Source organism: Emys orbicularis, chromosome 18, assembly GCF_028017835.1.
Source record: "Emys orbicularis isolate rEmyOrb1 chromosome 18, rEmyOrb1.hap1, whole genome shotgun sequence".
Lineage (NCBI taxonomy): Eukaryota > Metazoa > Chordata > Testudines > Emydidae > Emys > Emys orbicularis.
In genome coordinates, this window is record NC_088700.1 from 11,159,397 (window position 1) to 11,174,631 (window position 15,235).

The following is a 15,235-nucleotide window of genomic DNA, read 5'->3' on the forward strand; positions in this document are numbered from 1 at the left end:
TAAAAATCTGCTATACTCCTCTGCTGGTGTGATTTCAGGGACTGGAACATCAGGAAGGTTCACACTGGCCTCAGCTTTACGTTCCATGACAGGCTTCAATCCCTTCTTGAAACAATTGATGATGGTGGTGGTTAAAAGTGATTAAAAAAATTAACTCAGGACTCAATGGCTATTAAAAAAGACCAAATTTTCAAAAGGGCTCGTAAAACATGGAGGGAGGACAAGAGGCAAGAAGAGGCTACCATTTACAAACTCAGGCACAGTTCATATACACTGCCATGATCCTTAGCAAGCCGTGCTGCCCTTCTTTTTTTTTTTAAATGAAGTGGATGGCCATACTTATCACGCTGTCCAAGAAACCTATTCACTTTGCATGTGGCTTTTCCTTCTGTTCCTTGCCACTTTTGCTAGTTATCAGAGATCTTTAAAACAAGAGTTCTCTCCCTCGCAGCCTCTCATTCCCTCTTACTCGATCTGGTAGTTCGCATAATTGCTGGATTTGGGACTTCCCATGACACCACATTGTAATGACAGAGGATTAAGGCTTCATTACATGATCCAGGAAGGAAAGACCAGGTTACAAGGGATAAAGCACTTCTTCAAATACTTAGTTGGCCAGTAACCTCTTCATTTTCCCCAGCTAAGTTACTTTCTGTAATTAACAATCCTTGTTCTTGAGTCTCCCTCAGCATGAAAGTCCCTCTTTAAGATAAAAAGATTAGGAATATTCTGGTTTTTATTGTATTTTTTAAACATTTACTGTATTGCGCAATATAAGCAAAGTTTACAGCCAACTACAATACTTCTCCACGGAAGCAACTCAATAGTTGTGCTCAATATCCATATAAACACAGCTGCCCTGACAGTAGGATTTATTGTGCCTTTCTGAACTATGTTTAATAAAGAAAAAAGCAAGAGGATGACATGAAAACACAGTGAAACTTCTATTAAGATACCACCCAACAGACTAGCAGAAATTGTTAATTAGGCCAAAACACTCAACGAGTTGAAATAAAAAGAGATGGGTCTTTAATTAAAGGTCACCCTGAAAACACTGATGATTTTTAAATGGTTACTACTAAAGATATGGGGAGGTGTTGGCCTATTGAAGCTGGGGCTCTTAGGGCAGCAATCACTGCAATGTCATGGCCTCAGATCCCAAAAGCACAGTAAGAGCTTTAAGAAAATGCAAAGTAGCAGTCACATCAGTAGTGGACACACAAATCACAGGCCTTTGCCATCAGCAGAAAGAGGATACTTAATTTCACTAAGTTAACCATTGTGTGTTTTAAACAGAGGTACACGTAACAAGTAAAGCACCTCAAAGTCTGGTGTGCTGTACTTCTAACATCACTATTGTCTCGTTATGAAGGCCTTATTGATGAAAGTATATGGTGCACCACAAACAGCAACTAAGACCCAGTCTCAGAAACTGCACTTCTGTGAACACATGCAAAAAACAGGGGGGGCATGCTAGTTTTGTTCCTAACCTGTGTAAGTTGGGAGTCCATCATCTGTGAGGCTCCCAAACTGGCTGCTTGGTTTATCTGGCCTTCATAAACCAGTGTCTGGCTTCCACTCATTGGCTGATAAGGGGACCCAGATTGTGTTTTTACCATCTCCAAGGGCTGCATGCCTGGGAAGGCAGAATATGGGGGCTTCAGAGCAGCACCTCCCGTCAGGACCATGGTACTGGGCTGGGACAGACTGGGGTGCATGTACACTGGAGACCTAAAGAAGAGAAACAGGTTAATGCACAGTGATAAAGCCTATTAGAAACTGCATACAACTTCCTAAACTGCATTTGGCTGGTGGGCTGCAAACAGCATTCTAAAAAGTAATCTCTACTACAAAGATCAACTAGGGAATAAAAACCTGTAGTTTCACTTTTTTTTTTTTTTTTTCCAGCTCTAGAATTTAATTTTGGACAGCTCCTTTCACACTAATCCTAAAGCTTTTAGGGCTAAGTCCCCATCTCACTGAAGTCAATAGGAGTTTTGTCACTGACTTCAATGGAATCAATATTTCTCTCTTTATGAAGTTCAGTCATATAGTGGCAGTGAAGTGACTGTATTGGTAAGTAGCTCAAACCACCTTGGATGGTAAAAACTGTTTCACTGAATGTTTCCTAGGGTACTTGATTGATCTCCGTCAGCAGGAGAGAACCAAGGCTTCTACCTTTCAGCAGATCAGTTTCTTTTATCTAAAGGTCAGGCCAAGGGCACCACATGAAGACCAGTATGCAGCCACCATCCCTGCATCCCTCTGCCAAATGCACCTTCTTGTAACATGCCTGTTTTCCCAACCCTGGGACTTTTTTAGCATAGGTTGGCAATCAAATGCACTGTGCAAGTGTTCTGTGGGATATGGACAAACATCCATGGGAACTGCAGGAATCCTGCATTGTCTCAGTCACCCACACTGGGAAGTTCCTTCAAAATTATAAGCCAGCACCATGGTGCTTGTCCCTCACCAGGAGGGGTGTGAAATCAACTAGAATTGACCAATTCTAGTTAATTTATCCACAGATGACGGACGTCTTGGAAAGGCCACTGTGCTCCAGTGCGGCAGAAAGTAAAGAGAGAGCTACTCGTCACATGACTAGTAGACAGAACACCCCTGAAAGTTCTGAAGTCTTCATCCCCACATTTGTATGAGTATTTTGGGGGGAAGAGGTGTGCGATTTCCCACCCAAACAGTGTAAATCAAAGCACTGTGTTAGGGGCCCAGAACTGTAGAAATGCTTGTGGAAAGGGAGGATCCAGGTCACCAGGGATACATCTACACTGCATTTTAAAACCCATGGCAGTGAGCCTCGGAGCCTGGGTCTACAGACTCAGGCTCACACTCCGGTGCTAAAAACAGCTGAGTAGATATTCAGGCTCGGGCCAGAGCTCGGGATCTGAAACCCAACCCCCTCTTCAGGCTTCAGAGCCTGAGCCCAAATGTCTACACAGCTGTTTATAACACTGTAGTGCGAGCTCCAGTCTGTAGACTCGGGCTCTGAGACTGGCTGCCAGGGGTTTTAAAACACCGTGTGGACATACCGCACAAGTCCACAGTAGTTTGGCAAGAGTGAAAGTGATTCACACAGGATTTGACTGGCTTTAACATTACCACAGAAAGCCCCTTATATCAAGATTAATATATCTTGAGGCTGAAAGGGACCATTACAATCATCTAGTCTCCTGCAAAATGCAGCCCACATAATGTCACATAGTAACTCCTGTGAGCCCAATAGCTTGTGGCTGAACTAGAGCATATCTTTCAGAAAGACCCAGCCCTGATTTAAAAACACACCAAATGATGGTGACTTTACCACAGCTCTAGGTAACGGGTTCCAGTGGTTAGTTACTCATGCTTTTAAATTTGCATCTTATTTCCAGTTTGAATTTTTCTCACTTCAGCTTCTAACCACCAGGTTTTGTTCTGTCTTCTAGATTAAAGAGCCCTCTTATCAGAGATCGACTCCCTGTGTAGGTACTGATGGGCTGTGATCAAGCTGCCTCAATCTTCTCAGTAAGCCAAATAAATTGAGCTCTTTTAGTCTCTCATGCGAAGGTGTATTTTCCAGCCCATGAATCATTCTTGTAGCTCTTTTTTGAACCCTTTCCAGTATTTCAATACCCCTTCTGAAGTGTGGACATCATAACTGGACAAAGCATTCCAACAATGGTCTCACCAATGTCATATATGGAAATAATATCGCCTCCCTGCTTTCCTATTTGGCATTCTCCTATTTACACAAGAACCCCTCTCTCCTCTACATCTGTTAAGAGGGGAAGGGAGAGTACTGTGCAAACACTTGTGGGTGTGGGCAGGAAAGGGGATGGAAAGTTGCAAAGGAAGGACATTAGCAAGAATGGAAAAGGAGGGGGAAAGAACACCCCTGCAGATGTGTTCTGCAGATCAAAACATGAAAGCTCTGGCCACGGGGAAACAAACCCAGGAACTGTTACCTGAAGGGTTGTATGGAGCTGTAGATCTCTTGGGACTGGGAGACAGGCAGGCCTCCCCTCAGCCCAAGCTGAGCTTGGGCCTGTAAAGATGTGTGAAGGGAAATCGGAATTTGCTGAGCAGCAGCAGCCTGCAGAGGAAATTAAGGTGATTGAACGACACCAAGTCAGTCAGAAACCCTCCTTTGGTGTTAAAAGACCATCTGTTTCTTCATCTAGTCACTCCACCACAAAAGTTATCCAAGCTGCAACTCCACCCAAATGCCCCCAGTGTCATTTCTCAGGCCGGCACATGACTGAATAGGAAGTGAATGATGGCTCAGAGAGAGAGAGAGAATAGGAATTTAATGCTCAAAAAAGGATCCAACTGACTCTCTTAGGGGACTGAAGCTCTCTGTATATAGAACAGGCCCATCACGTCAGTGACTATGCTAGTTCTCATGGGGCTCTGTCACTGTGCCTCAACTCTTATCTGGAGGGATTCTCCACAGCTCAGCCCACACCCTGTTTGCTGAAACTGTCCAAGCTCCCAGTTAGTACTGACTAGTTGGTGGTTTTTGGGCCAGACACTCGTCCACAGGGAACTGGTCTGAGGTTCAAACTGGTTTTCATGTTCTGCTAAGAATAGTGCTGGGAAATTTACTAAGAGACACTCTGTCACTCAAAGGCAAGTTTTACAGAGCCCACCCCACTTAAACCCAGTCAAAAAATACTGGTGCAAAAACTGGTATTTCCCCTCTTCAATCAGCCTGTTCCCCTGTAGTATCCACTGGGGAGCAGCTTTCACAGACTCTGAATGGAGCCACAATCTAGCTCCCCTTGGCTGGAAGTAGGTTGGCCCACTACAAGAGGAAAGAATAAATGGGAAATTTTGAGGACCTCCTCATGCAGAAAAGAATTAACTGCCTTGATCCTTTACCTGCTGGTAGCTCTGCTGCTGAGGTATCGTCTGAGGGACCAAGCGTGGCTGACTCGCAAACACATGGCCATCCAGATACAGGGGTGGGATGTGGTTACCTAGAATTTGAAATAAAAGGGAAGGAAGAATGTGACACGCTAACCTTGTTCACTCCAGCAAAAGCAGATCCCAGGGATACAGAGGGGTACAGGCACAGTACAATAGATAGAAATCTACAGACCTACCAAGCTAATTCATCAGTATCTTAGCAAGCAATTGGCTCAGCAGTGCTACACAGATTTATTATGCCAGCATTGCAAAATAGGAAAGTTACCAGACTATACACAAAATCTACTTGCCTGTCCTTCACCTTAGTGACGAGGTTTTACTCATCAGCCACTTACCCTAGGTGAGTATTACTTTTCCAAGGTAGGTATTATGGGCTGTTAAATGATCACCCATCCTTTTGCAGTATATGTTAATACCACCTGCAGAAAGGTTGGCAGTTCAGGAATAGGTGAGCTAAGCTACAAACTATTGTTAAGTGCCAAGGCAGTTATCTTAACTTGCCCTGCTGCTATCAGATCTTTGGAGCTAGAACAAGAACATAAGAATGGCCAGACTGGGTCAGACCAAAGGTCCATCTAAGCCAGGGGTTCTCAAACTGGGGGTCGGGACCCCTCAGGGGGTGACAAGGTTATTACATGGGGGGTCACGAGCTGTCAGCCTCCACCCCAAACCCCGCTTTTCCTCCAGCATTTATAATTGTGTTAAATATATAAAAAGGTGTTTTTAATATATATGGGGGGGGTCACCCTCAGAGGCTTGCTTTATGAAAGGGGTCACCAGTACAAAAGTCTGAGAACCCCTGATCTAACCTCAGTATCCGGTTTCCCAACACTGGCCCAGAGGGAATGAACAGAACAGGTAATCATCAAGTGATCCATCCCCAGTCGCCCATTCCCAGCTTCTGGCAAACAGAGGCAGGTACCTGGAATAGATGCAGAAGGTGCTACAGACGCCACAGGCATAGGAGGCATAGAAACACCGCCAAAAGAGCTGTAGCTGACACCACTGGAAGCGCCGACACTGGAAGGAGGCTGGATGCCTGAGCCAGCACCTCCTGGAGAGTTCTGTTCTGGTAAACTAGGGGAATTCTCCCAAGCCTTGCGTGCAGACTCCATCTATAGAAGTGAGGAGAGAAAGAAATTACTACAGGCAATTTCAACGGAAGCAAACGATAATGGGATAGGGAGCCACTCACCTGTAGATTATTGGTTTAAATCCAGCCCAGGCTGGTAGTCACTAAAAACTATCATCACCTAATGGCTGTTGGATAAGTGCCCAATCACAAAAAACCCATTGCAGTTGGCACTAGTTGACCCCTTTGCTGGCAGGCACAGCAGACTGCCCAGGATCAAACAGGCCAGGAATACTGAATTGTTCTCTTGCACTGGGTAGGGTTGAGGTGGATAAGCTTGCTCTACTCACTCTATGGCTGGAGAAGATGTCAGTATCCAGGGCCTCAAAATGGCATCCTCTCCCCTCTGCTGAATTCACGTATATATACACATTGTTTTTAAAGGGGCCAATTACAGACTTTGCAGCTGACCAGTGAAACATCTGGACTGTTGTGAAGATTCTCTCCCCCTTTACTACTGTGGCCAAAGAGGGTTGTACTTCCAAAGCGAACACAGGCAGAGCTAATGCCTCGATTACCTTAAGAGTGAGGTCTGCAGTGGGGAAAGACATTGGGTTCAGACCGATGCACCGCTGGAGATGGTGATCTCTTCGCAGAATGGGAATGGACTGCGTTAACCCTGCCTGAAAGGAGATTTATAAAATGCCGAACACTAAGAATGTCTGTAACAACACAGGAATTTAGGAAGGCAACAAGACAAATGGAACCTCAGCAAGAAGATCTAAGTAACAGCAGCACAAACTGTTTTGTCGTTTCTCAGCTTGTTAAATGGACTATGGAATTGCCTCAACATTGTAAAAATGTACAGCTGGCTTAACAGTAAACACAACAGATATGCTGGACCAAATGCAGCCTGGGTGTAAGCAGGCAATAACTCCCCTGATCTCCATGGAGCTGCACTTGTATTTACACCAGAACTGAATTTGGTACACAGTAGCTCCAGCTGTAAAGAGTGTTTTTCCTTCCACAGTGGGTGAACCTATGTAAATGGCAGAATAACTCTGTTTATATAAAACACTTGTAAGGAAAAAAATGACAAAACCTCCAAGAAATACAAGGGGCTACAAAATTAATATGTTTCAGAGGAAGTTTTTGTTTAAATCACTGAACACAACTGAACCACAAGCAGATACTGGGCTCTGAATCCATTTTCTTTTAACAGTCTGTTCTCCAGTCATCTACACATTTTTTTATGAGCTCTAAAAGCGCATGGGACCTACTTGGCTGATAGTGAGCAGAAGCCAGTGGCAAAGACAACGCCCTGAGCACTCTGGCAGCCAGTGGCTAGAACTCCACTTTCCAGGTCCAGCAACAGGACTCTCTAAGCTCCTTTGCCTGTCTTCCTCTTCCCCGTGGGTGCCCCAAAGAAGGGAATTTGGTGACCTCTGACATATGCAAGCCTTCTTACTTTACACAGGCTGATGAATGGTGTTTGAGTCACTGTTTAAAGGCTTGGGTGTGTCTCAGCTAACCAGGCACTGATTTTATCAAAAATTTTATCAACATTTTTTGAGAGACAACACCTGTATTTTCATTGCTGTTTTTAAACCACGTAAGTGGGTACTACAGCATTAAACATCAAATCAATTGCAAATACATATATTTTTTTCCATTTCAATAATTAAGATTTACTTACATTACTGGCCAAGGCATCCTGCAGTTTGGTGACAGGGCTAGCTGCAGTACCAGAGGCAGAGCCAGGTGGCAGACTGAAGTCAGAGTCCTGAAAAAAGGCAACAAGCACCATTCAAATCCAGGCCCAACAGCCCCCTGTAAGTTGCTCATGATTAGTGAACATTTACCTGGATCATGATGATAGAAACTAAAGATTTTCTTTCAGCAAAATTTACTGACAGACAAGAACGAAATAGCTCTCCATACTCAGCGACAGGCATCCCTGATGGCATACACAGGACGACAGGCCTTAATTTCTCCCTTACTGTCCCCACCCCATTCAGGATAATAAATATCTACCAAGACAGCTTGAGAACCTGGTTTGTGTCAGTAATGAAATCTATAAGGCAAATCTACAGTGCACGTGCTGGAAGCTTGCCCTAGATAATGCTTCTGGCTAAACCACCTTTTGCATCTCTACAAGCTCACAAGAGGGATTTCAAACCACCAAGAAGATAAAATTAAATTCAATCCTCACTTTAGGATTTACTCCAAATTCAATGGGTGGCACAGGAAGAACTGAGTCCACGTGAATTTCCACCCCATTAACAGGGGGGATATTCCCTTCCAGCCGTTCCGTTCCCTCCGAACCCTTTCTGTTTTTCAGGGAGCGTTCATTGCCGATTGGTCCGGGCTTGTGTTCCTTGTTCTGTCCTGAGCCTTGATCTGAATCCTTGATGGGAAAGCAGAGAGGCTGAGACACAAAGACTGAATAACCCGATCTCTACCTTAAAAATGCTACGAAAAAACAAAAACCCAATTTCACAAGGTCTCTGGTACCAGTCACGACGTGCTCTGGCTTGGCTGCAAATCCAGATTACCTTTTTATCAGATTGCTTCTGAACTTGCTCCTTCTGGCAGTCAGGCTTTGGGTCCACCAGGCCAGCCCCATTCATCTCCTCTGGTTTGAGGGTGCCATATGGAGAACTGCGCTGAGAGGAGGTAGCGGAAGATTCCCGAGACTCCGCACTCAAGTCAATGCCACTATCCCCCTGGCTGCCTTTAAAACCCTGCTATGCAAAGCACGAAATGTGTTAAAGCCCCAGATTCAAACCCAACTCCACAGGGAGAAAAACAACAGCGAGAACATGTTCCCCTTTACCAAGCACAACTATCAAGGAGCAAGTCCTGACCTGCAGTGCCCCTTGCTATTCCAGCTCTAGGCTACCCTGAAGCAGAAACCATCCAGGTCACCAATCCCACTGCAGCTTTAGAACAATGAAAAATGCCCCACATGGCTACTACGCTGAGACTGCCAAACTCATTTCACTTATGACCCAAACCAGATTTGAACTCCGGTCTCTGCAGGTGAAAGGTCACTGCAGCATTCAGTGACATCCACTCTACATTACAGCTACGCACTTCTCACAGGTGTGAGGCACACAAAGATGATTCCACATACTGGGCCATGCTCTGCTCCCAGTTCGGAGTGCAATTCTGAGATAGTTTTACAATGCAGTTACTCTGGATTTACACTGATGTGTAACAGAGCAGAATTTGTCCCACCATTTTAGAACAGCACCATGCTTAATCAGAATTGTGGATAGTCAATTTAAAACTGCACAAGGAGAGCTGACAGACCTGCTAAACGCAATAGCAGCAATGAGAAGCATGAGCCACCTAACATGAATATTTTATATATATATATATAAATACACACACACACACACACACACACACACACCACCTGAACAGTAGATTAGGTGCCCCTTACCTCAGTGGAGCTGGATTCGGTGCCATTAAAGGCATTTACAGGCCTACTCCAGGAATCGCTGCCAGGTGACTGAACGGAGAGGGCTGGAAAAGCAGACAAGATTCAGATGCGTGAAATGGAGCATCAAGCACATCATTTATATAGTGCTGTAAATTCACATTCTGCTTACAAAAATAGGGCAAGACATATTCACTTCCCCAAAATGTTTACACTCCAGGACAGACAGGCTGAGCCTTGGCACTCCAATGCAGGTAAGACAGAGTATGAAGGGAGAGAGGAGGTGGAAAGATTTTCTGGGAGAAGTGAAAGTTGGAAGGATGAAAGGGGGAGGCTTCGCAGAGACGCACAGTGGGAGAAGGGTACAAAGAAAACAGTTTGGATGAAGGCTCAGGGCCACAGGGAGCAAGAGGATAAGAACATGGAAGAAATTAGAACCAGGCTATAGATCAGCTAGAATTGTGCAGAGCCTAGAAGATAAGGTCAAGGAGCTAGAACCTGATCTGGTACAAGAAGAAACCAGGGAAAGGATCTGAATCGGAGGGTGACACGGCCAGAGCTGTGGGAGGATGATGATCTTAACAGCAATGTTTTGTACACATGAGCCCAGAAGATCTGCTACCTCCCTTTCCCCTTTGGATTCAGGGTGGAATGTAGATGAAGCCCCTCTTCTTCAGGCACGTATGCACACACACACCCTCCTCCCTCAACATAAAAGGATTCCCAGTTCCATAACTGTCCCAGTGCTGGCAAATAATGGAGACCCTCTCTTACCTGGACTATTGCTCTCCCAAATCTCTGTGCCCAGGCTGCTTCCGGACACAGTTACATCGCCTTGCTCCAGGCACATACTGTTCTGCTTCTTAGCAAATCGAGGCGGGATACGAGACTGAAGGACACGTCCTTTGGTTGGTCCCTGAGAGAGAGGTTCAGGCTATAAGACCTGCTATTGATTTGGGTTAACCTGCTGCTGGCAGGCTTCTTTTCCCGGCTTTTAGTTGGTTCTTGAAGCAGATGTGCCCCCGGAGTTATCCAAGCTTGGGACTGCCTTTACCAAGACTATCCCAGCAAGGGCCACCATAAGAGGAGACCGCCACAGTGTTTGTTTCCTGTATCCAGCTGCTGCTGGGAGGCTGTAACAGCAGGAATGTGTGGTGGCACAGCAGGAATGCTGAAGAAGAGCTCTTCAGTATTTATTAAGAACGGCTGGCTCCAGCAGCAGGGAGAGGAACAGGCAAAAAAAAGATTAAAACTCCAACTCAGATTTTTCCTTAATCCTTCCCCAGTCCTGTTGACACAGCAGGATCAATTCACTAGTTCACAGTAAAAAAGAGACTAATAATTCACTGACTCGGACACCAGAGAGGGAACCAGCTGTTAGTTTACCTAGCACATCTCCTTGCCACTGCAGGATTGTTCCCTATTGCACAATCACTCAGGGCACGTCTTCACTACCCGCCGGATCGGCGGGTAGCAATCGATCTATTGGGGATCGACTTATCGCGTCTAGTGAAGATGCGATAAAATCGATCCCCGATGGCTCTGCCGTCGACTCCGGAAATCCACCGCGGCAAGAGGCGGAAGCGGAGTCGACGGCGGCGCGGCAGCGGTCGACTCGCCGCCGTCCTCACAGCCAGGTAAGTCTACCTAAAATACGCAACTTCAGCTACGTTATTCACGTAGCTGAAGTTGCATATCTTAGGTCGACCCCACCGCAGTGTAGACCTAGCCTTAGACTCTTTCTAGCCTAATTTTAAATGCGCCAAGGAACTAGGCTTCTATCACATCTCTTGATAACCCACCACACAATAGATCTGACTGTCACAAAGCATTTCCCAATAATGTTTTATTGCTGAATGTAATCCTTCCCCATTTATGCTAAAATAAATTCTCCCCCTCAGCAGAATTTACAGTCTTCAAATACTTGTAGATTCATGTCTCCATCACACCTTTAGTCATCACTTAGCCAAGCTATACAACATTTACTCCTAAATCTTTCCTCATAAATCAATTCCTCTAGCCACCTAAAAAACCAACAAGTTGTTAGAACTCTCTTCAGTTTGTTAATATCTTTCTGGTCAATATGGTGCCCAGAACTGCACACAATATTCCAGGTACAGCTGCACCCCAGGGAAGCTATTACCTCTCCATCCTAGGACATGGTACTTAGGCATACAGAGCCCATAACCGCACTTGTCTTTTCTGCTGCCATATCCCACTGCAGAACTTCAGGATTGGGTTGTTCACTTTTAGCATTATTGTTTCCCAGGATTCTTCCTTCTACTGAATAGTTGTGGTTTGGATTAGTCCCCTCTCCCATCAAATGTATTAGCCTGCTGTTTTCCAAGCTGAATTTCATTTTGGTGCTTAATACCCATTTTTCTACTCCTTTTAAGGGATTGGAGAATAGTATTCAAAGGTGGTAAAATATTGCAATACAAGCAAGTCACAGGACACAATGTTGGCCCGAGTTGGTAGTCCAGTATAGACCAGAGCAAATTGTGTTCAGCATAGCATCACCCTGGAGTTTAATCACAATTAGCTAACACAATAACGAACCCAATTTATCCTGGTCCACATGGACCATTGAGTTGTGGTTAGCATCATGTCATTATTCTTCACAATCATGGTCACACACAATAACGTTTTATAACATAGACAAACTCCAGGCCCCTTTGTATTTCTGTCCTCACTAGTGTTTGCAACTCCTCCTAATTTAGAGTCACCAAGGAGTTTCATATGGTGCTTGTTTCCTGTTCTAGATGTACTAATACTAACACTCCACAATGGGAGCCTGGTGATGGGAGCAATCGGAGCCCTTCTTCAGCGTATCAGTTTAGATTTGTCTCCTCATATTCCACTCCTCGAGAACAGAGTAGTAGAAGGGTCAGAAGGATCCATTGGAACATCATTTACACTGACAGAAGACCCTGACTAACAATTCAGCCACAGCAATCCAGTCTCAGAACACTGCTTAAGGGTCAATGAGCAGCTAGGAAAGGGAAATGGTCTGGCTACAAATTATTATTTTAATCCTGGAACCACCCTTCCGTATGTGTATATCTGCTGCCTCCTCTCCAGATAAAACCTTACTGTTCAGGAGAGAAGTACAAAACCTTAATCTGGGAAAGTGAACTTTTGTTAATTGATGCCTGCTGAGAAGCTCTGATCTGGACTTAAGAACTCTACCTTTAATGAAAGACTGTTCAACTGGCAGCCTAAGATGAAAACTGGCCTACTCCCACAATTCCCTTGTAAGCATTTCCAAATGGCAGAAGAAATGCTCAATTTACCCACCCAGACGTAAGAACAGCCATACTGAATCAGACCAATGGTTCATCTAGCCCCATATCCTGTCTTCTGACGGTGGTCAATGCCAAGAGCTTTAGAGGGAATGAATGAAACAGGCAATCATTGAATGATCCATCCCTTGTGGTCCACTCCTAGTTTCTGGCAATCAGAGGCTGGGATTGCATACCTGACTATCTTAGCTAACTGCCCATCGATACACCTATCTCCTCCATGAACTTAACTAATTCTTTTTTAAATGCTGCTATAGTTTTGGCCTTCACAACATCTCCTGGCAATGAGTTCCACAGGTTGACTGTGCACTGTGTGAAGTGTTACAAAATCCCTTCTTTGGGTCTGCTCACTCATTTGCATGCCAAGCTGTGCATCAGTAACAAAAGAAACAGCCAGCAAAAGCTTTGGGAGCCAAAGTAAACATAGCAACAGTCAGAAAGCTACAGGATGTTGCTTACAGACTAACTTCCCCTGCCCAGCTACAAATCACATTTTCTATGCTGAATACTGTGAGGGTTAGTCTAACCACACATACTGCCGCTTTCTCAAAAATTTTCTGTGTGTGTGTTTGTGCACCTCTCCTTCTCAGACCACTGCAGGCTTTACATGGGATCAGGCTGCGCTCCATACTCCCAACTCCCACTCCTCACCTGGGCAGCTTGTTCTTTCTTCCTACGTTCCTCTTCCAGCAAGCGGCGTTGCTTCTTAGTGAGCACCTCAATGAAGCCTTCTCCTGCCATAGAGCCCACTTCATTCTCCTCTGCTGTGCTTGAAACCCGATTGTCAATGATGGCATCTGAACAAGATTTACGGTTTAAAAAGGTTGTTCAAAAATGTATTCCAAAAGGGACCCAAGCTAAGGAGTGAAACCGCTTAGCCAACAGCAACTTAAATTTACTTTGGAAACTAGGCAACAGCAGCTTGTTGATATCTACCAGCAGGGTTACTCTGAAGTGCCTTGCATCACTACTCTCCAACAGAATCTGAGCACACTATCCCTGGCCTCGAGAATCACAGCGTGGGACTGGCAGCCGAAATCTGGGCTTTCCATAGGACACCAAGGGCATTAACTCTAGAGAATAACCCAGAAACTCCTCCTAATGCTGAATTACATAGCACTGGGTAACATTTTCAAAAGAAGCCAAGAGTTAGGAGCCTAAGTTCCATTTTCAAAAAAGTGACTTAAGTGCTTTTGAAAATTTAACCCACAGTCTTTAAAGTGCTGTACAAGGATTAACTGATTAACCTTTACAACCCACCCCTGAAGGATTATTAACCCTGAGGTGAAGTGACTTGCCTAAGGCCACAGAGAGCCAGTATCAGAACCAGGGTTGGAACTCAGTTGACTTTCAATCCTGAGCTCAGATCACACTCCTCTGCTTTAGATGGCTATGGTTTCTCAACTTCTCTCCAACCAACCAGACTATTTTTTACTCTTGACTTGAGATAGACCGTAACGCTGTGTAGAGAGAGACATTTCTATAAGCACTCCCCTAACTCTTCCCACAGAAGAAATGTTAAAGGCACACCAACATTGAGTTTGGCTCAAAACTGGGTCTTAACGAAAAAATTAAAAGCTTTTGCAAATATTTAAGACGAATAGAAATGTTTCCATGATATTTTTTGGTCAATTCCACCGGAAATTTGTTGTTATAAATAAATGGAGAGAAAAGAATAAACCTGACTTTTAAAATGACTTCAGTTTGAATCATGCTGGGTGTTACCAGTAACAGAAAGGAAGACATTCTAATGTGATGTTTAACTGGATAGCGTCCCTTTAAGGAGACAAACTAAATTAGACACTTACTTCCATAATTCAACTCGAACTGTGACATGGTCTCCCCCTTTTCACTTGGTCTCTGGGCTGTGGATTTAGGCTCTTTTTCCTGCTTTTTACCTGGCCCCTCACCACTGTCTGAGCTGGTGCGCGATGCTCTCTCTAGGCTGTAAACAGAGTGGCTGCTCCCACTTTTGGCGTTACCCAGACCCCCACCTTCTTCTGGAGATCTGAGAGAAAAAGAGAGAAGGGGGTTAGGTTCAATAAGGACAAGGAGGGTGGGGAGAAACACAAATGGGTTAGCTTCTCCTAGCCACGTTTTTAAACCAAGCTGGGCAACCTGCACTTTTCCCTTCCCCACGCCCCCCACTCTCAATTGATGTAGATGCTGCTTCAGAGCAAAAGCCTGATTATGAGGATATTGTTGTGGGAAATGGGATAGAAACAAAACAACAGCATTTGCAGTGATGAACTGCACATGGTTTGTACTCTTAGCTTGTCTCACAGGGAGATTTACAGGCCTCTCTCTGTGCTGGTGCTACCAATGTCTACTACCCTTGTACAAAAGCTTTAAAGTTGCCTTGAATCCTCTTTACAATAAATGCATATTTTCCAGCAGGGTCAGCTCGGGGGCTGAGAGGGGAAGGGAGGCAAGAAAGCGACAAACACTGAGCCAAAAAATGCCTCTTCCAGATTATTTTTCTTGGCAATTCTT

General features: G+C 44.8%; 1 protein-coding gene across 4 annotated transcripts in view; it reads right to left on the bottom strand.

Annotated features, from left to right (window-relative positions):
• The window catches only part of PRRC2B (proline rich coiled-coil 2B), a 73,257-nt gene that overhangs the window by 8,243 nt on the left and 49,779 nt on the right, over positions 1–15,235 (bottom strand). For 2 of the 4 annotated variants that reach the window (XM_065418838.1, XM_065418840.1), the window contains exons 17-26: positions 14,551–14,750; positions 13,394–13,539; positions 10,215–10,356; positions 9,444–9,526; positions 7,692–7,778; positions 6,574–6,678; positions 5,846–6,038; positions 4,876–4,973; positions 3,960–4,087; positions 1,491–1,731 (exon numbers count right to left, since the gene is read on the bottom strand). In XM_065418838.1, the coding sequence (XP_065274910.1) occupies positions 1,491–1,731; positions 3,960–4,087; positions 4,876–4,973; positions 5,846–6,038; positions 6,574–6,678; positions 7,692–7,778; positions 9,444–9,526; positions 10,215–10,356; positions 13,394–13,539; positions 14,551–14,750 (1,423 nt within the window). Of the gene's footprint in view, positions 1–1,490; positions 1,732–3,959; positions 4,088–4,875; positions 4,974–5,845; positions 6,039–6,573; positions 6,679–7,691; positions 7,779–8,207; positions 8,403–8,550; positions 8,740–9,443; positions 9,527–10,214; positions 10,357–13,393; positions 13,540–14,550; positions 14,751–15,235 lie in introns of all 4 variants that reach the window. The other 2 variants (XM_065418837.1, XM_065418839.1) reach the window with 2 other exon arrangements.